Consider the following 22,076-nt stretch of genomic DNA (forward strand, 5'->3'; position numbering starts at 1 on the left):
ATAAAGTCAAGATAGATATGGAATGTATTCAGAAATCCCTCATCTGAGGGTAGGTTGGAAATAATGGCTGCTTCTTTGTTTGAAATTGACTTAGATCATGCCCAATAGGAAGAACAGGATGTCTCTTTCTTATGGATATGATTTTAAACAGCAGATTTTCTGACAGTTACGATTTTAGAGAAAAAGGATTTTAAGTAAGAAAGCAGTGGTCAAAGAGATTGTGATACTTCACAGCTGCGGCCTGACCATGAGAGAAATACTCTTTCCTTCACCTTTGCAGCTGGTTTGTATCTGTCTCTTATCTGGGTCTGTTATTTGTTAAAGCAAAACAAAACAAAAGGCAACAGGTCCAAAATGGAGTTGCTTATGTGAAGCCCCATGTCATCAAACTGAGACTTAGTGTAGAGGCCAAGGACAGGCCACCCCAAGATGGGCCACTTTGGTATGAAAATTATTTTGACTTGAAAACAGTCCACACCCAGCAAATTGAGAAAAAGCTTTTCACATCCCCCTCAACTGCCAGCTTTACCAGCAAGAGAGCTATTAATAGTGATTCCTCTTTAAGAAACTTATCTGCATAATATGGCACTTTGTTTTCCGAAACATCTCCTTTCACCTTCCTACTAGTGGTCTCTCCCTTTGTATCCTCAGACCCCCTACCCCTGTCCTTAGCTCATATAAGCATCATGTTGCCTGATTTTGGAATTTCCATGTCTGTGTGGATTCTCCATATGCATGCGATTAAATTTGATTTTGGTTCCCTGTACATATGGTCTTAAATCTGATTTTCTCCTATTAATGTCTCATATCAATTTGATTTTAAGTTTGTCTAGAAGGACCTCCCTAATTCTTCTCCCCCATTAGTTTCTTTTGTCCTAGATATGGCATCTTAAACCAGAAACCAGGAATCACCCGGTCAGCACTAGTCAGTTATTGTACCATCCCTGAAAGGAAAGTGATTTTGCAATAACAAACCCACTTTTTTGCTACTCTAACTTTCTTCTTCCTGCTCCCTTCTACCCTGAAAAGTCTATCATTTTGCATAGCTCCTCAGCGCCTTTCAATCTGCTAGATTGGATGCTGCCTGATTCAAATTGATTTTTGCTCAAAGAAACTCTTCATTTTTAAAAATGTGCTTTAATTTGTTTTTTGACCTATCCCGGCATAGTCTGATTTTTACTTTTTCAAAGGGAGTTGAGTTGTCAATTCACCACACAATGCAGGCTCCTAAGCTGTGTTAACTTGGTCATCAACTCTGGAAAATGGCAAACATTGGTCAATGCATATCCTCCCATAAAGGGAGAGCCACCTAAATCCCGAAGCTCAGGCCTTCTTCAGCTAGGTCCCCCTCCTACCTCCACACACTCACACCTTTGTTTCCCTCTCCAGCTCCCAGGTATCCCAAGGGCAGCAAAGGAGCAAGAAGCCGAGAAGCGGTTAACGTGCTTCTGGCTTTAAATCAATTCCACAGAGCGTCGGGGGTGCTAGGACAGCTCTGGCTCGGGTGACAGGGGTACGCTGCGTGGGCTGATCAGTTCAGGCGCCGTACCTGCGCCCTCACTATGAGAAGACCGGAGGTGTCTGGGGTGGGTGAGAAGTCACACCGCTAACCGGAGTCTCAGGGACGCCTTCCCCGCCCCCGCCAGCCGCCCGCGTCCTGCCGGGCCAGTCCCACCCCTCTTACTTCGCTCAGGTCCTGGCCCCGCCCCCAACAGGCCCGGAGTCTCTTCGGCCCCGCCCCCGACCGGTTCCGAGCCCCGTTCCCGGCCCCGCCTCCCGGCGTCCTCTCGTCTCCGCCCCCAAGTCCTGAGGTTGGCTCCCGGCCCCGCCCGGGCATGGCGCCCGAAGCCCGCTGCTGGAGCGACCGGCTCTCCGGCCCGGCCGGCTGGGGGCGGAGCCCGGTGTGCAGCGGCGAGGGCGGCCGCGGCGGGAGGTGGAGCCTCTGCCCGGAAGCCGGCGACCTGCGGCCATGGCTGTGCCGGCGCGCGGCTCCTTGCTGCTCGGCGGCCGACTCGGCCGCGTGCGGGCGCAGGGCGGGAGCGTCTTCCGGGGCTTTCGGAGCAGCGGCGTGAGGTACGGGCGCCCGGGACGTTCAGTGCCGTCGTGTGTGGGTGCGGGCGCGTGCGGGGCCGCCGGCCGCGGGCGGGTTGGCGGGGCGTGGGCCGCGGGCGCCGGCCGAGCTCTCCCGCGTCCCGCCCGAGGCTAGGGCGGCCGCGCCGACCGGGGGGCGCGGGGCGAGGCCTGCGTAGGTTCCGGACTTGGCCTTGAGGGCCTTGCGGGCGGGTCGCGTCGGCCTCAGTCGGCAGCTGGGACGCGGTCGGCTTCGAGCAGAGGCGCCAGAATAGTCCCACCTCGCGGGAGGCCAGTGAGTGCTTCAGGGGGACGGTCGCGGCCCGGGAGAGGCGCCGTGGAAACAGGTGTCCGGTTTCGGGCAGCCGCCGCCGTGTGCGTTACAGTTTGTTTCCCAAACAAAGGAGCGAGCGTGGTCCCGATGGTTCACGAGTGTTCGAGTTCCGGAGTTCCTTGGTTGGTTCTGGGGTCTTTTCGAACTCTGAAATTCGTGATGGTTTCACAAATTCAGATGCTGATCTTTTTAGGGTTTTTTCTGTATGGCGTTTCCAAAACCTCTTCAGTCTAAGATTGAAATAGTCCTAGAGTCAGTGCACGTCTTTGGACCGGTTGCTGGCCAGTGCACTGCGCGGACGGAACGGGGTGTGGTTTCACTCTTCGGCACGGCGGTGCCCTCGAGCTCTTCGCCTTTCCGCCTTCTGCTCGTTGGAGTTGCGACTCAGGCCGGAGCATCTAAAAATACAGTCCCTTGACCCAGAGTCAGTGAGTCCAGAAGAGATGCTGTGTTCAGACTCTCCGGGCTCCCAGTAACCCGTGTTCACTGCAGTTCGGCGCGCTCAGAGATGGTGTCTCTTTCATCTTTTTGTATCTGCAGTGACCCGCGCAGTTCCTGGAAGAAAGTAATAATCAGTAATGTGGAAGCGTGGCTGCTGCTTATTTAATTTAAATTGATTAACTCCCATTTTATACACGTTTAGTTCTCAGACTTGAGTGACTAAAATAAGAAAATATATTATTTCCAGTAGGGTTTACTTGAGATGTAGTTTCTGTTGATTTGGTCTTCCACGAGGATATGAGAGGGTAACTGATTCTGAGTTCTGCTGAATGACTCTCTGGTGCGCCAAAGAATTTGCCGGTTGGTTTGGAACTGTACTACCTAGGAAAAGCAGATTCTGTAGAATTCTGTTTGAATTGCAGAATTAAAGGTATTATAGTATATAATATACTATGTAATAGTATATAATAGTATATTATATAATAGTATATAATAATAATAGTATATAATAGGGACTATAGTATAGTCACTTTTTTTTTAAGGAAGAATTTCTTTCTTTCTTTCTTTTTTTAAAGAGTTTATTTATTTGATAGAGAATACAGTTAGGCAGAGCACCAGGCAGAAGGGGAGGGAGAGGCAGGCTTCCTGCTGAGCAGAGAATCACTCTATTTTTTCAATTTCAGTTGTTTTAAGGCTTCTTTTCAGAATGAGGATAGCCTTTTCCAGGTTGTATACATTGATGAATTTCCCTTTGTCATCTTGATCTAAAGAACCCATCACCCCATCCTCTCCATGTACATTGAATGGGGAGTCCAACAGTTATAACCCAAACATTTCCTGGAAGCCACTTGCTTCATACACATGTGCAGGAGAAAAGGGATAATTCAAATCTTTTAAATTGTATTAATGTTCTTTTTATAATTTAAAATAGTTGAATGCAACAATTGGAAAGCTGTTTGTTTTTTTTTTTTTTTTAAGATTTTGTTTATTTATTTGTCAGAGAAAGAAGGAAGGAGGAGGAGAGATAGGGGAAGGGTAAGCACGCTCCCCATGGAGCTGGGAGCTGGGCAAGGGACTCCATCCAGGACCCTGGGGTCATGACCTGAGCCAAAGTGAGCCACCTAGGGCTCCCTGGAAAGCTAGGCTTACTATAAAGAAGTATTACTTCGAATTCAGCTGCTTTGACCCCCATTTGATATAGGATATGACTGTAAAAATAAATAATACTTTTTGGTAGTTTTTATTTTCTTAAGGCAGTGCTAATCAAGTTTGGATAGGGTGGTGGTTTTGACATCCTCTTGGCACTGAATACCATATATGAAAGTGAGGTTGGCTGTCAGGTAGAGAAACACCTGTGGACTGTTGGGTCTCGGGTGGGGAGGAATTCGGACAGTGTGTTGATGCTTATTGGTGTCTCTTTTCTCTTCTAGGGCCAGCAGAGAGAAGAGATTCCATCTTCCAGAGGTCGCCACTGTCTGCCTCCCCACTTGTCCCCATCCTCAGTCATCTTTTTTAATATGTAGTTACACGTTAGTTGTCTAGTTCTTCATAGTGAATGTGGTTTAATCTGACATCAATCCTATTGACTTGAAATTTGAGCCTTAGTGTTATTTTTATTGAAAATTATCTTTGAGTTTGATAAACTCTTTCCCCAATATTGACTGTTCTACATTAACAGATTTATTGCCAGTTTCTGAGCTACCTAGAGCCTTAAATGAAAAATAAAAAAGCACTTTTTATTATTTTTCATATTTTTGTTTAGATACCTATACTGAGAGAACATACAAGTACTTTTTTTAGTGAAGTTTTTTCTTTAATTGGAATTTCAAGAAATAATCTTTGACAAAATTTGAAAATTATAAAATGTTGAAGTATTTAAGTTTTCTCTCATTTTTTTAAGATTTACAGTGAATTTCTTATTTCCTCATGAGAAATTAGATCTTATTAATTGGAAGAACATATATTTACTGTCAAAGAAATAAATAAGCCCTTATATTTGTTGCAGCTTATTGTTTCTTAAAATAAATTATCTAAACAGCTAAAACATTAAAAATAAAAAAAAATTAGTGATTAAAGTTTTACTATTTTTGCCTTTTTATGTGAGTTTACAAATCAAAATATCACTAGATTATAAACATCAATGCATCTTTGGCCCAGTGCTTTCAGTGTACACAGCTAGGCAGCAGCCTTTCCCATTTGAAAGGGAGGTTACTCACCTTGTACATTAATGCCATGGTCAAAGTAGATTTGCAGGTATCCTACAACAGGAACTTTCCAAATGCTGCTTTAGGTCATCCTGCCTGAACTCATTTTCAGTAATTAAATGGCTATCCTAAGCATTGGTTCCATGTTTATCCTGTTGGAAAGTGATTGCTAAAGTCATTAATTTGGCACATCTCTTTTGTCCCCTTCTCCTGCTATGATGCCTTTTAGTATTTGCAAAATTTTGTGTCCAACCTATAGCTTTTTTTTTTTAAGATTTTATTTATTTATTTGACAGATCACAAGTAGGCAGAGAGGCAGGCAGCTAGAGGGGGAAGCAGACTCCCCACTGAGCAGAGAGCCTGATGCAGGGCTCCATCCCAGGACCCTGGGATCATGACCCAAGCTTAAAGTAGAGGCTTTAACCCCCTGAGCCACCCAGGCGCCCCTCTAAGCAATTCTTAATGTCACTTTAAATTTAGAACCTACATGAGTTAGCATTTAGTATCTATATCTGAGTTTTATGTCTATGTCCCAGCCGTTCAGCGATAATGTATTCTAATGTAATGTCTTCAAAATAAATTTTCTGATTAAAATGGGTCAGTAGATGAAAAAGGACTAGTAGTAATCTCAAATCTTGTTACTCAGTCATGATGTTTGGAAAAATTAAGCAGTTTCTTTAATGACCTGAATCTTTGTTTTTCAGATGTTATCTTTTCATTTTAAAACCTTGATTGGATGATTAGAAGCAGGAAAAAACAAAAACACTAATAATTTTCCATTGTAACATACTCTCCTAGGATTCTGTGGAGTCCATTGGTAGGTTTTAAAATAGTTTGGCTTGGAAATGATTAAATTACAGAGGGAGGCTTAAGAGCTTGGCACTTTGGAGAAATTTGAACTGTCATTGAGTGGGATAAATTAATGATTAGTGATAAATGAGATTTGCTCTTAGGTGCCATTTGGACCAGATTAAATACTTAAAAGATAGAAAACTTTGTGGTCAGAATGGAACATAATCTAAACCTAAATTAGTGTCAAAGAACTCAGGTTGGGCGTTATCCAAGAACACTTACCCAAGCTGCGCCACTTAACATTAATTACATCATGTCTATTTTCTATGTTGTTTTTACTAACATTTTGTTGGCTGCGTTATATTACATTAAGTCAGTTGGTTACGTAACCATCTTGGTATCATTCAGGTCTAGTTCTTAGAACATATGAAATATTTTACTCTCATATTTTATTCTCAGATTCAGGTCATGCTTTGTCAATATATCAGCAAGGTTTGTTCACTTAATGGTCTGAAAATGATCAATGATCTATGTTGGTTTCTGTAATTACTCACAATAAAAAGTGTACCTAGAACCAAAAGACTATCCAGAGATTTATCATTCTAAAGTTAGGGCATATATAGTTTGAAATAGATGTCCGTCTCTTCTGTATCTTTTGTTTCTTAAATTCCACATATGAGTGAGATCATATTAAACAAGACGAAATCAGAGAGACAAAACAAGAGACTCTTGGGGCACCTGGGTGGCTCAGTGGGTTCAAGCCTCTGCCTTCGGCTCAGATCATGATCCCAGGGTGCTGGGATTGGGCCCCACATCGGGCTCTCTGCTCCGCGGGAAGCCTGCTTCCTCCTCTCTTTCTCTGCCTGCCTCTGCCTACTTGTGATCTCTGTCTGTCAAATAAATTAAAAAAAAAAAAATAAGAGACTCTTAGTTATAAGAAACAAACAGGATTGCTGGAGGGAGGGGGTATAGCGGGATTGGGTAACTGGGTGATGGACATTAAGAAGGGCACATGAGGGCACTAGGTATTGTAAAATGTTGATGAATCACCTCTGCTTCTGAAATTAATAATACATTATGCATTAGTTAATTGAATTAAAAAAAAAAGATGTGCCCGCCCTGCTTTGATTGTTTATGAGTAATTGCAACAAATATTAATTGCCTTTAATCCAGTTGTGTTGTTGAAAAATAAAATCTTACTAGTATTCAGTGAACCTTTATTCTGCTAAATTCTTTCCTGAGATTTTTTGCATTAGTATATCATTTTACCTTCAAAACAGCTGAAGTGGACTATTACTGTTCCTAATAGATTGGGTGATTGAGGCTTAGAGAAACCAAATAACTTGCCCAGGTTAACAGTAAATAAATGGTGACAGGGTTTGGGAACTTTAATGATACACACAGTACGTTGCTCTATAAGCAATTTTTAATTATTGATGTATCTCACTGTTGTTCCTCTTTTTGAAAACATTAAATCTTGTAGTACTTCTCTGAATCAGGAAAGCTAATTTCACATATAAATCTTAAAAATTATCTTGTCAGAGTCCCTTAATGAAGGGTACTTTTTTCTTTTTCTTTTTTTTTTTTTTTTAAGATTTAATTTATTTATTTGTCAGAACAGGGGTGCACAAGCAGGGGGTGCAGCAGGCAGAGGGGGAGTCAGGCTCCCTGACCTTGAGATCATGACCTGACCCGAAGGCAGATGCTTAACCCACTTAAATACCCAGGCATCCCATGAAGGTTATTTCTTAACCTGAGACTTCATGAAATGTTTTAGGGGATCCTTAAACTCAGATAGGAGATCACTAATCTCTACAAAATTTAGCATTTTCTTCAGCTGTAAATGTTGGCAACAAATCACAGTAATATTAGCAAGTATTTGAGATACTGCCAGTAAAAACCACAGGTATTTAAATATGAGTGTTTAGGTAGCTTCTGATGTTCTAATTTACAGGTTAGGGACCTGAAAGAGATAAATTGCAAAATTGAATAACAGAATTATGCAAAATGAGAACTGGGCTTTAGGTTTTGTTTATATTGGTTTACAGAAGTATAATTTCTGATAAAATAACTTTTAAGGTGTTAAAGTGTAGTATTTAGGATGGGAAATGAAATGTTTTTAAAATTACATAAACTTGGTATTCCTAAGCATTCGCTCACTTTCAAAAAATTTATTTCAAAAGGTTCCCTAGTGCTAGTGATTGGTTTTATTCAATATATAATTTTGCCCTGGTTCCCTTGCGTTTCATTTCTGTTGTACTAATCAGACTGAAAATTTCTAGGTGAGACTGAGATACATAGTGATTAGGCTATGGTATGACCTGCAGAGAAATTTGAATTGCTAATGATTGTATTACACTTTTAAAAAAATCTTTATAGATCATAAAACAATCCATTGCAGCTCTAAAGTTGTGGTTGCAAATAATAGTAAAACCTAGATGCAGAAAAAAGAGCCATGTATACATATTAAATATACTGCAGAAATTGAGTAGATTTTATTTGTGGTTATTTTACTCTTTTATGAAGGAGTATTTTAATACCCAAGAAAAGTAGTGTTTTTTTTCCTTCTATTTGCTACTTTGCTTTAGTTAATTAAATACTACATTTTGTTCTAGTACCCATAGATTAGGATGGTTATGGTTTATTTCCTGGAAAATACAGAGGAAAAAAGCAGTCTCATGCAAACAACACGAAATGATGGCTCCTTGGTGGTTTGTGTATGTCACCATCTGTCACTTAGAGTGATTTTTACAAATCAGCCAGTGAACATTTAGCCAAATCCCTTTCTGTAAGTTAAACAGGGAACATTCCCATTACATAGATAATGAAAATTGCATTCCTTTCAGAGCAGTTAAGTGACGGATCCAACCTCATTATATATAGCTTCTGATGACCAAGAAAGAATTCACTGGATATGTAAGCAAAGGCATTTTTTTTTTTTTTTTTTGGCAATTAAAATTGCAGTTTTGGAGATCCAGATTCAGGTAGAAATCTGACTGAGGGAGACAAAGAGGGGACAGAATTTTAAAGGTTAAAGGTCACAAGTGCAGTTCTCATTTAGGTCCTCAATGCAAAACCGATTGAAAGTAGGTTAACTGGGATTGGTTGGGGTAATATACAAATAAGGGATTTGAAGTGAGGAGGTTAAGGCTAGGCTGAAGGCACGTAGCTGGCAAAAAGTTAAATGAGTTCTCCAGTGAGGACCTGCATAAATTCCTCCTATAGCCTTTCCACACAATTTTAAAGAGACTTTCTTAGGCTTGCTTGCTCCATTTTGAAATCTCCTTTTACACTATTAATGGTGAACTGGTTGATTTCTGGCTGGAGGTTAAGTAATTTGTAGTGCATTATCCTGCTCTACTACTCATCCCCCCACCACCCCCTACTGTGATTTAATTGCTTTTTGATGACGCCACATTAGTGCCAGCCCAGCAATGGGAGGAGAGTACTGAAAGGGAGAACTCTTTGTTCTGCCTTTTTTGGCAGTCACTTGCAACATTACCTATTCAGGAAATGTCACCTGAGTTAGTAATGACAGGGTGCATTGTGTGACTCTTAGGGTCAAATTGACTGCCCTTGTATTAATGGCAATGTGACTATATAAGTTTTAGACCAAACCACATTTTCAAGAGTAAAAAGAGATGTTAAAATAATGAAAATTTCATAGGGCGCCTGGGTGGCTCAGTCAGTTAAGTGTCTGCCCTCTGCTCAGGTTGTGATTTCAAGGTCCTGGGATCCCACCCCACTGTTGGGTTTCCTGTTCAGCATGGAATCTGCTTGTGCTTCTCCTTCTGCCCCTCCCCCTGCTTGAGTTCCTTCTTTCCCTCTCTCTCTCTCAAATATAAAAAAAAAAAAAAATTTGAAAAGTAATGAAAATTGCATATTTGGAATATTTTACTGATTTACAAATATTTTAGGACCTATAAAAGCATACTGTTCAAAGCTGTTTTCAAAATTAACATTTTAAAAGGTAATTTATATCCTTATACATTAAAACAATTGAGAAATTTTTATCTTTCTATTATATTCAATTTTTTATGTTAATTATGTGACCATTAACTTTCAACACACCCTGAATTCTTGCTGCATATTCTTAGCTATATCTTTAACACCTTGACACTGATCATTTTTTGGAAAAAAAAAATCTTAAGCTTAATGTAAAAATTAAATTTGCTGTTGTAGTTTTTTTTAGGAGTTTTAAATTGTTCTTTTCTTGAGAAAATGTTCTTTTAGTTTTCAAAGTACTTTCTCTATAGATGCCAGACACTCAGAGCAAGCTGCTAAATGGAACATAATCTCAATTCTAGTTTTTTGATGCTGGAATGTGAAGATATTTTAGCCTAAATATTTTCACAATTGCTGTCTTTGTGTCTCCTTTCAGTCTTCTTTCTTTGGCAAATACGTTAAATGTTATCACAGAAGTTGTTTCTTTTTAGGACTTTTAAAACATTTTGTCATGTTTGTTTATTTTTAAATTTTCCCATGTTTAGATGCAGTAAAATTACACATCTTTTCAGTTTTATGTTATTACATTCCAAAATATAAATGTATTCCATGAAAAATTGCTCCATCAGAAGATTCTTTCCACAAATTAGAATATTTTAAATTAGGATTATAGACGTATTTGTTTACTAAGGCTGCCGTAAACACAGTACCACAAAGTAGATGGTTTAAAGCAACAGAAATTGAGCCTCACGCTTCTGGAGGCCAGCAGATAGAAATCAGGGTACTCAGAGAACCTTGCTGTCCTCTCCTCTCCCTGCTGGCAGTCCTTAGTTTTCCTTGGTCTGTAGCTGCAAGGCTCCAGTCTTGGCCTCTGTGGTCACGTGACCATCTTCTTGCGTGTCTTCATGTGAAGTTCTCTGTGTTGGTGTCTCTGTGTCTTTTCTAATAGGGGTGACAGGCATGTTGGATTAAGGGCCCACTCTACTCCACGAGGTCACTCTATGACCTTGTCCTCCTGCTACATCTTCATTATATTCGCAAATACCTTATTTTCAAATAAGGTCACAATCCTAGGTGCAAAGAATGAGGATTTGGGAGACCCAATTCAACCCACAGCAATAGACTTTCAGAATTGCTTTTGTATCATTTAAGCCATTATTGTTCAACTAGTTTTCATATTGCTTCTCATGCTTTTAAAGGGATAAATTTCTTCCCTTGCTTTTGAAGGGATATGATTTCTGTTTGTAAGCTTTGTTTTTAGTGCCTGCAGTTCAATTCTCTAAAAGTTACAGATCTCAATCCCCTTTTTTGGTGTATTTTTTGAATGTGTTTATTAGCAGTTTCCAACAGATTTTGAACAAAAACAATCTTAGGGGGCGCCTGGGTGGCTCAGTGGGTTAAGCCGCTGCCTTTGGCTCAGGTCATGATCTCAGGGTCCTGGGATCGAGTCCCGCATCGGGCTCTCTGCTCAGCGGGAAGCCTGCTTCCTTCTCTCTCTCTCTCTGCCTGCCTCTCAGTGTACTTGTAATTTCTGTCAAATAAATAAATAAAATCTTTAAAAAAAAAAAAACAATCTTAGGCCTTTTAGGCTAATTCACAAAATAAATTTTCAAACATTTGTTTTTAAAATCTGACACAGGCAGTGAGGAGAGTACATTCTGCCATGCTGAGGGTTTTTGTTTTTGTTTTTGTTTTCTTCTGTTTTTGTTTTTTAGAATAAACCTAATAAGGCTTGCAATTGAGTTACAGTATCTGGGCTTATGTGGGCATTTTTGGTTAATTTTGTTTTTGATTCACACTTTAGTTAGTACTGGGTTATAGCTTGTTTGCACATAGCTCTAAGGGTTTTGGGCACATATGCTTCACAGGTTTCTTCATATTGAAAGGGACTGGACCCCCTGTCAGAATATTAGAGTGGGCATTCCTGCTCTCAGAGTGATGGGGTCCTAAAGAAGTGGCTCTTCACTGAGACTCCAGAATCACTTTACTCTTGAATACAACACTGTGGGATTTTACTGTGCTTAAATACAACACTGTGGGATTTTAAGTAGTAGTCTATAGGGAGTGTGCCTGGCAGTTTCTTAGCTGGTTTGTTTCACCAACTGAGGGTCCTGTCATAGAAGCATGATGGGAATTTGTCAGAGTTTGCACTTTTTGTGCAGACCAGAGGCAAAAATGGTTGAGTTTTTCATTAGAATTAAGAACTTTTCATCCCATGTAATCATAAACTAAATGAAAAGACAAGCCACATAATGGTGATACCTGATACAAAGACCTGATATAAGATTAGTGTTCAGAATGTGTAATTAACTCCTACAAATTAGACTCAGATTAATAATTCATTAGAAAAATGGTCAAAAGTAGTAAAAGTCATTCCAAAGAAGAGGAGCCCAAAATGGCCCATTAGCCTGTAAGACGTTCAACCTCTAGTAATTAGGGAAATGGATATTATGAGCCCAATTAAATGCCATTTAACTAATTAGTTAAAAATTTTGACAGTATCAAGAAAGCAGAACAGAAACTTTTATACCCCACTGGCGAACTAGTGCAGCAGCTTTAGAAAACAAGTTGGCATAAATTGAACACACATATATATCCTATAATCAGCGATTCCATTCTGGTGTGTATACCTTTATGGAACATAAGTATATATTTTATTTTATGTATCATGTATGTTAGTGTATCTTTAATGTTTAGAGTTACACACATTGGGTGATAAAGGAAAGCAGTGGAATCATCAACCCACATTTCAGGATTGTGCTTAACTCTGGGAGAGGCTAGGGTTTGGGTAGGAGAGGGTTACAGAACGATTTTGGTGGTTATGGTGATACTGTAAACTGGGTGGTAAGGTTGTTAGTTGTATTATTATTTTTCCTTTTTATATGTTTTATAGATATTTTCTATCTGTTCTTAATATAGTTCAAGAAGATCTCTTTGGATAACATCTAAAAAACATTTTAAGATGGCTAAATATCCAGAGTACTCCCTCCCACCATTTTATGTTACATATTCCTTCTTCATCTTTAGCCGTATGTGGCACATTTTGAATTAAAATTATGTACCTACAATTTTTAATCTCGTTTTTTCTCTTTATGCAGAATATTTTTCACTGCTGTAAACAACAATACTGCTGTTTTTAGAGTTACTCTTTTCAGTGGCAACATAAGAATTCCAACAAATTATGATACAACGAACAATTCAACTCTGATAATTCCATAAATATTTAGTAAACACATACTAAGAGCATTGTAGTTAATGTCAGCTTCCTGCCCCACACAGCTTTGAGTATAGTGTGTACGCATAGGGGCCTGTGCCTGGTTTCAACAAGGATTTGCCACAGGACAGAAGGGTCAGAGTTGGGTGCTGTGGGGCCTTATAGCAGAGGCAGTTCCCCGGGGAGAAGGGGTCAGAGAACATTTCCCAGGGGTCCTTTTAAGCTGTGACTTGAGGAATATATGGGAGTAAAGGAGGAACAGACGCGCTAGGACGTTGGGGAGGTCAGAAGGAGAAAGCAGGGTGTTTCGGGAAGAGGGAGTAGTGCACGTGAAGGTCCAGAAACAGCAACCTGGCCCGGTGGGTAGGTTGAAAGGCAGCTGTGTGTCATGTAGGACTTGGCGAGTGAAGTGTTCTCTAGAAGTGAGGCAAAAGAAAACTCATGCAGGGGCATGTAAGCTACAGGAAATTTGGATTTTAGTTAAAACTGCCTTTTCTGGGGCACCTGGGTGGCTCAGTGGGTTAAGCCTCTGCCTTCAGCTCAGGTCATGATCCCAGGGTCCTGGGATCAAATACCACATTGTGGTTCTCTGCTAAGCAGGGAGCCTGTTCCCCTCTCTCTGCCTGCCTCTCTGTCTACTCGTGATCTCTGTCAAATAAATAAAAATTTAAAAAAAAAAATTGCCTTTTCTTAGTTTTTCTGGTCAAAAATTTTGAAATCATATTTGACTTCTTTTCCTTATCCTCTGCACCTACTTTTGGTAAATCCAGTGGCTCCATGCTCCGAATTAACTCAGATTCAGACTACTTTGCACCTACACTCCTACCCTCATTGTCCAAAGCCCCCTCCTCTCTTGCCTGGGATACCGCACTCGCCTCTTACTGGTGCCCCCGTTCCCCTCTTGCTCCCAAGGTCTGTCTTCCACATTTTCACCAGTGATTGAATAATGAAAATCGGATCATAGCACTACGCAAAATCACCAAATGGCTTCCTACCTCACGGTGGAAGCTGACATCCTTTTGAAGGTCTGTGGGACCTCATGTGATCTGATATTCCATGACTTCTTTGACTTGTGTCCTGTCCTGGTACATTTGCTTCTACAGCAGCCACTAACCTTCTTGCCATTCATCAACTGCCAGGCACACTCCTGCCTAAAGTACTGCTCTGTACTTCCTTTGGCCTAGAATTATTTTGTCCAGATAGCCACATGACATATTCTCTCATTTCCTTCATTTATGATAAAATATCACCTGGTTCATTGGAGAAGAGACACCTAACCCATCCATATAAAATGACAATTAAGCCCTGTGCCTGGATAAGTATCCAACTCTTGGTTTTGGCTCAGGTCATGGTCTCAGAGTCTTGAGTTTGAGTCCTGAGTCAGCTTGTGCTTGGCAGAGTCTGCTGGAGCTTCTCTCTCTCTGTCTCCCTTTGCCTCTCCCCCTGCTCACACTTATGCCCACATTCTCTTTGAATGAATGAATGAATGAAGTCCTTAAAATGACAACTCTGGCTTCCAGATATGCCCTTTCCCTCTGTTTTTCACACATGAAATGTTAAATATTTGCCTTTTAATAATTTGTCTTCTTTTAAAAAAAAAACAACTGTCTTCATCTAGATTATAGTTCCCATGAAAGTGGGCAGTTTGTTTTGTGTATTGCTATTTATATTTCCTAGAATAGTGCCTGGTAGATAGGACGTTTTCAGTTGGTATTAATTAAATTAATAAACAAGGAGCTTGAAGTAAGGAGTTTTAACAGAGAACTGGCATGATTACATTCGAAAACCACTCTGGCTGCAGTATGGAAAGTGGATTGGCAGAGATTGACTTGAGCCAGGGAGAACTCTTAGGAGCTGTGTGCTTCTGTGCCTGAATATTTGCACTGTTATTGATAGTCAATATTTTTCAACAATCCTCATGTTGACAAATCTCATTTTCTTATGCACTGAAGACTATGTGAGCCAGATAATATGTGTGTTTACTGGTCTTCCAGCATGTGGACTGGTACGGGCATCCACACTTTAGGCCTCCGCTAATACCAGGTTGCTTCGTTTATCCTTATGTCTCATCTCCCCCCGAACCAGGCTTGCTGAGGCTCTGCAGGGACTGAGGGAATTGATGGGCTGAACCAGCTGCTATGAAAAATCCTCAAAGATCCTATTTTAAATTGGGTGGCAGTCTCCTGGGTGTTTGCTCATAAACACCAACTCAGCCAGGCTATAACATGTCAGCTATAATTAGCAAGCTCACTTAGCACATCAGTGCTATAAAGTAAGCCCTGTCACTCTCTCAGATCCCAACATACAGGGTACAGTCAAATTTAATCTGTATGTAGATTGTCTCTATGGAAACGAGGAACGAGTTTATGCCATTACCAACTCTGACATTCTCGGGGTCACATAGCTTTTTAATATTCTAAGGCATAATCATCCTGGATTTTGTTTGGTGATTGCCAGTTTCACAGCAGCCTTTGAACCAATTATTGTGTGTAACAGAGAATCAGCTAATAAAAGACGTCAGCAGCAGCATTTCTATGCATGTGCTATAAAATGTAACATAGAGCTCAGGTGATTTTGTAATTTAAAACACAAATGCATGTTTTTAATGATAAAAGTGAATTCTAGTATATTAGCAGATAAACCACTTCTATATAGTATTTCACCCCAACTGAATATTGCTAACACAATTTAATTTATGGAAAGTATGTATGTTTGTATGTATGTATGTATGTATGTATGTATGTATTTGACACAGAGAGAGAGAGAACACAAGTAGACAGAGAGACAGGCAAAGAGAGAGAGGAAAGCAGGTTCCCCACTGAGCAGAGAGCCCGATGTGGGGCTCGATCCCAGGACCCTGAGATCATGACCTGAGCCTAAGGCAGAGGCTTTAACCCACTGAGCCACCCAGGCGCCCCGGAAAGTATTTATTTTTTACCATCTCTTAGAAATGAGTCATGCTGGAATAAGTTGCCATATCTGCAGCCTTTAGTATTTTCTAATGTAAGAGGACCTAGTTCTCTTAGAATTAAAAGGTCACTTAAATAAATTAGTAAAATATGGGTACTAGAAATTCATAGTAAATAGTAAAAAAAGTTTGTTATCTAATCTTGAAGATAAAAATTTAAACTCAGAAATAAGTATTGTATCTTGATTTAGTCTATAATATAATGGTGTACTAATATTAAAATGTACAAAGACATAAATTATAAAAGCTCACTCAAGAAATAATAAATAACCATAAATAGCCCTCTATATTAAAGAACTTAAATTTGCAGTTTTAAAACTTTCCACAGTGAAAGCTCCAGGACTAAATGGCTTCATGGGTTAATTCTACCAAACATTTAAGGAAGAGATAATACCAATTCTGGACAAACTCTTGTGGAAATTTGAAGAAGATGGGATATTTTCTAACTCATTCGATGAAGGGAGCATCACACTGATACCAACACCGTACCAAAGACATCACAAGAAAAATAGACAAACACCTCTCATGCACAGAGATACAAAAAATTTTACAAAATTTTAGGTGAAATCCCCAAGATCTAGAAAGGATAGGTACATTATGGCCAAGTGAGGTTTATCCCAGGAATGCCACACTGATTTAACATTTGAAAATCAATCAATGTAATTCATCATATTAACAGACTAAAACCGAAAAAACATGTGATCTTATAATTATCTCTATAGACACATAAAAAAAGCATTTGACAATATCCTGATATAAAATCCCAACAGACTAGTGATAGAAATAAGTCATAGAACTAAATGTGTAACCTGAACCCATAATACTTCCAGGAGGAAACATTGAAGAAAACCTTTGTGACCTTGATTTAGGCAAAGCTTTTTTATACACATCACCAAAGGCATGCCCCATGAAAGGAAAACTGAATGAAGAACATCAAAATTGAGAACCGATCTCCCAAAGATACAATTAAGAGAATGAAAAGGCAAAGCACAGACTAGGAGAAAATATTTCAAATCATATATTGGTAAAGGACTTGAGCCTAGTAGTTATGAATAACTCTCAAAACTCAGTAATAAGGAAACAACCTATAGAACGATAGGCAAAACATGAAATTACACAGTTCACCAAAGAGTAGAGGTAGATGATAAGTAAGTACCTGAATAGGTGTGTAGCATTATTATTCATTATGAGAATGCAAATTAGCAGCACAATGAGATACCACCACATAGCCCACTGAATGTCTAAAATTGGAACGACCAGCCTTGCCAAGTTATGGCAAGTATGTGGAGCAACTGGAACTCTTATGTACTGCCTGTACAAATGTAAAATGGTTCAACCACTATGGAAAACAGATTGAGAGATTCTTACAAATGTAAACATACCGGGACGCCTGGGTGGCTCAGTTGGTTGAGCAGCTGCCTTCGGCTCAGGTCATGATCCTAGCGTCCTGGGATCGAGTCCCACATCGGGCTCCTTGCTCAGCGGGGAGCCTGCTTCTCCCTCTGCCTCTGCCTGCCATTCTGTCTGCCTGTGCTCGCTCTTTCCCCCCCTCCTCTCTGATAAATAAATAAAATCTTTAAATAAAACAAAACAAAACAAAAAAACAAATGTAAACATACCTATCATACGAACCAGCCATTCTGCTCCTAGACATTTGCTCAAGAGAAAATATGTGCATACAGTGGCTTGTGCATGAGTGTTTATTATAGCTTTATTTGCCATGACTAAATACTGGCAACAACCCAGATATCCATCAGCAATTGAGCAGATAAACAAATTTTGATATATCCATACAACGGAAAACTACTCCGCAATAAGAAGAAATGAGCAGCAACATGAATGACTCTTAATTATGCTGAGTGAAAGTAGCTGGATAAAATGGAGCATGTAGTGCATGATTCCATTTTTGTAAAATTAATGATAATTCAAACTAAAGTATAGTGACAGAAAGCAGATCAGGGGTTGCCTGGGGATAGGGAAGGGAGTGTGGCAAGAATGGCGGAATGGTGAGATTACAATGGAGCACCAGGATTCTTTTGAGGGTTTCATTTGCTTGATTGTGATGACAGTTTCCCAAGTATACACGTATAGTAAAACACCAAATAGCACACTTTAATATGTGCCGTATATGTCAGATACTTCAATAAAGCTATACTTCAATAAAGCTATTATAAAATTAGGACAGTGGAGCAAGATTGATACACTGAATTTGTCATAATTTTCCTTGACTTGAAAGCTATGGGATTTTTAGTGAAAAGTAGATATATTAGAAACAAAATTCAGTTTACCTACAGTTATAAAGTTGTATTGTTTCATCAGTTTATTTCCTCAATTGTTTACCTATGGGAATGATTATTTCAAAACTATACTTTTGTGTTGAAATGAAGAAGTGGTTTTCAAACACGGTCATGCCCAAGAATGTCTGGGGATTTGTTAGACTTGAAGATTTCCAGATTGTTCCGAATCATGGGGTAGGAATCTGCAAGTTCACCAAGCTTCTCAGGCAATTTTAGTGTTTGTATCTATAGACCACATTTCAGAATCACTTCTTGGTAGAACAATGTTCTTGTCAAAATTGTCGGAACTTGGATGGACACTGTGGATCACTGGTGTCAGACTGAAATGGAACATTCTTGAATATTCTTGAGACTGAAATGGAATATTCTTGAATATTCTTGAGACTTAAATGGAATATTCTTGGTATACTACACACACATATACATATACATATATGTGTGTGTGTGTGTGTATATATATATATATATATATATATATATATATATATATATATATACCAACCTCTTAGAAAGGACAGTTGACTTATTTGAAAGGTGTAGCAAATTTGCATTTTGTTTGTGCTGGTTGACACTCATGATGCCTGCCCCTATTAGAAAATAAAAAGTGTACACGTGCTGGAAAGAATTCAGGTGCTATAAGGTTTCCTTTTCTCCTTTTCCTCTTCTGCTTCTTCACCTTCTTCCTTTTCCTTTATTCTTGATATTTGTTGATCTGCCTTTGGTGTTTGTGAAATAATCATGTGCTACATACAGATGTTGCTTTCACCAGGCCTTTCAATAGTAAAAGGACAGGGGCAGGAGGAAGAAAGAACCATCTTACACTTTATCAGGTACCTTAAGAAAAATGAATACACAGTAAGAGTAACCTGAATTCACCACTTTTAACTTTGAGATCACAAAGAGCAAGAAAGCCCTTTCAGTATACACATTTCTTTTTGCCTTTCTGGGACTGATTGATGGCTGCTTACTTGAACAGTTGTAGATGGGTAGTTCACACTTGTACCTCTTACCTTGATGTGACTGACTGTTCCTTATTGAATTTTGTACTGCACTTATTCTTTTGTTTTCCACAGACACGATGCCATTATTATCTCAGGAACTGAAATGGCCAAACAAATCCAGAAAGAAATACAGAGAGGTGTGGAGTCATGGATTTCCCTTGGGAACAGAAGACCTCACCTCAGTATCATTTTGGTGGGGGATAACCCAGCAAGTCATACGTACGTCAGGAAGAAGATCAGAGCCGCCTCTGCTGTAGGTGGGGATGCATTTTCGTTGTTCTTGTTACTAAATCATGTGTTCTGGAAGTATCACACTTCAAATGTGATAATTATCAATGATAATTGTCAAATAAGTGCTATTTGAATAACATTTACTGTTTTTAACTATTATTGTTAGAGATTCATTACCAAAGTTTATGTTCATTTCTTAATCTTTTTCTTCAACTTTGCTCCTGCATTCACTCAGCGTGACTTCAGATGCTGTGGTGACATGTGAGGGGAACACTGCACATCTAAAGGGCCCATTTTTAGGCACAGCATAGGGAATTTGGTCAATGGTATTGTAATAGGGTTGTCTGGTGACAGGTGGTATCTGCACTTGTGATGACACAGCAAAATGAATAGACTTGTCAAATCACCAGGTTGTACCAGGTTGTAATATTTGTATGTCAACTATATTGCGATTATTTTTAAAAGGCCCAATTTTATTATATCTAGTTGAATCAGATAATAAATCTGGCCAGTTCACTCTGCTATATTGGTATCTTTACTGTATTCAAATCCACTAACACTAGCTTATCATCTAAATGCAATGGGCTATTGGGCCAAAAGAACCCATGTGCATCATAAGAAGACATCTGCACTATGTGAGAAATCCCTTTTAATGGTGCTTTGAATATCATTTTGTAGAAGGGCCTTTCCTTCCAGTTGGACGGGAGCAGAAGAAACTAATTGCATACCGTGTAAGATACCAGGAATAGAAAACCACATCTTCGTTAGTCAAGTGACTTTCTGTATTTGTTTTTCTTCCAGGAATCTGTAGTGAGATCATTCTAAAACCTAAGGATGTTTCTCAGGAAGAACTTTTGGACATAACTGATCAACTGAATCTGGACCCAAGAGTCAGTGGTATATTAGTTCAGTTGCCACTACCAGGTACCTAAGGCTCTTCTACATGACTGCTTTGGTTTTAGATTAAAAGGCATATTTTGACATTGTATTGTGACACCACAAGTAATTTAGTAAATACATTCATGAAGGGATTAGCTATTAGCATGTAATTGTTGACAAATGTCAACACGTAATTGTTGACAAATCCCAAATGACTTATGCTTACAATGACTGAAACTTGTGAAAGAAAAATGTACGCAAAAATTGCATGCAGTCCTCACTTTACAAAGTAGTGCAAGACCATAAAAATGAGTGTGTAAGCTGAAACCAGGTGAACCGATCTTAAAAATCAATAGGAAAAATAACAGCTGTTCTGTGACCTTTGAGATGTTCTCCCAAAACATTAACTCACTGTGGTTCATAAATGTATAGGGAGATGAAAAAAAAAAGTAAGACAAATATTTGTTTAGTATACTATAATTTAAAACATTAATAACATTGAGGGGCTGGGCTCCTGGGTGGCTCATTTGGTTGAGCAACTACTTTCATCTCAAGTCATGATCCTGGGGTCCTTGGATCAACTCCTGCATCAGCCTCCCTGCTCAGTGGGGGGGGTCTGCTTCTCCCTCTGACCTTCCCTCTCTCATGCTTGCTCACTTTCATACTCTCTCTCTCTCATTCAAATAAATAAATAAATAAAATCTTTAAAAAGCAAAGCCAAACGAAACCAAAAACTTCGAGGGGCATCTGGGTGGCTCAGTCAGTTGCATGTCTGACTGTTGATTTCGGCTCAGGTCATGTTCTCAGGTTTGTGAGATTGAGCCCCACATAGGGCTCCACACTGGGCATGGAGTCTGCTTAAGATTCTCTCTCCCCCTCTTCCTCTGTCCCTCCCCACTTCCTCTCTAAAAAACAAATAAACTTAGAAACATTAAGAATTAAAGTTTTTTCTTTGCAAAAAACTTGATCAGTGGAGTTGAACAGTAACTTGCCTTCTTCTCATCATGTAACTTAAAATACAGTTTAGGGCAGGTGTCTTTCCTGTGCCTTGATGGACTGGACTGTATATCCCTCTCTAAGTTTGGGTCAGCTTCCATTTTGTCCTTTGTAATCATTTGCCTAGCGATCTTCCTGGGGTTTGTAGTTTTTTTCAGAGTTGTGAAGTATCCCTGAGAGTTTCTTTAATGTGATGCTTTATGCTGGTCCCACTTACTCTGGGATATTGTCATCCTTTTTGTCACAAGAACCTTCTTCATTTGTGGGAAACAGTTGGCCTTCACTAAGCTCCCGTGGCTCACAGCCGCATTTCTCCAAAGGGCACCGTGTCAACATTCTAGCATCACCTAGTTCTTGGACAATCCATTTACGCTCAACTAGAATCCTCCCAAAGTGGCTTCATCTTGTCTTCTGCATTCATGGTCCTTACCTGCCAGTGGGCCCAGGCCTCTGCTGTCTTTGCTTTGTTGTCCCTATTTCCAGACCTTCTGTCCACATCTCACTTCACTTCCAGTGTCGCCGCATTTTCTTTGCTGCCCTGTGACCTTTATAGGTTACTCCCCTTTGTCAGTGATCTATTTTTGTGAAATGTCTCTTGAGCTGCTCGCTGCGAGACAAGGAGGGATGATTTGTCACTTATGTTTGAGCTGAATAACGAATGAGCAGTGACCGGTCACCAACAGATTGGAAGGCAGTGACATGTT

The 22,076-nt window shown here is 39.7% G+C and overlaps 1 protein-coding gene across 6 annotated transcripts in view; it reads left to right on the forward strand.

Annotated features, from left to right (window-relative positions):
* Positions 1–1,791: 1,791 nt before the first annotated feature.
* MTHFD2L (methylenetetrahydrofolate dehydrogenase (NADP+ dependent) 2 like) overlaps positions 1,792–22,076 on the forward strand; it is a 127,753-nt gene continuing 107,468 nt past the window's right edge. The window contains exons 1-4 of one of the 6 annotated variants that reach the window (XM_045079868.1): positions 1,979–2,073; positions 4,276–4,309; positions 19,339–19,523; positions 20,299–20,421. In XM_045079868.1, the coding sequence (XP_044935803.1) occupies positions 19,370–19,523; positions 20,299–20,421 (277 nt within the window). In that variant the 5' untranslated portion in view covers positions 1,979–2,073; positions 4,276–4,309; positions 19,339–19,369. Of the gene's footprint in view, positions 2,074–4,275; positions 4,310–4,383; positions 5,867–19,338; positions 19,524–20,298; positions 20,422–22,076 lie in introns of those variants that run through there. The other 5 variants (XM_045079867.1, XR_006606727.1, XM_045079870.1 and 2 more) reach the window with 5 other exon arrangements.

This window comes from Mustela putorius, unplaced genomic scaffold (assembly GCF_011764305.1).
Source record: "Mustela putorius furo isolate JIRA1106 unplaced genomic scaffold, ASM1176430v1.1 tig00000430_pilon_pilon_pilon, whole genome shotgun sequence".
In the NCBI taxonomy this organism is placed as follows: Eukaryota; Metazoa; Chordata; class Mammalia; order Carnivora; family Mustelidae; genus Mustela; species Mustela putorius.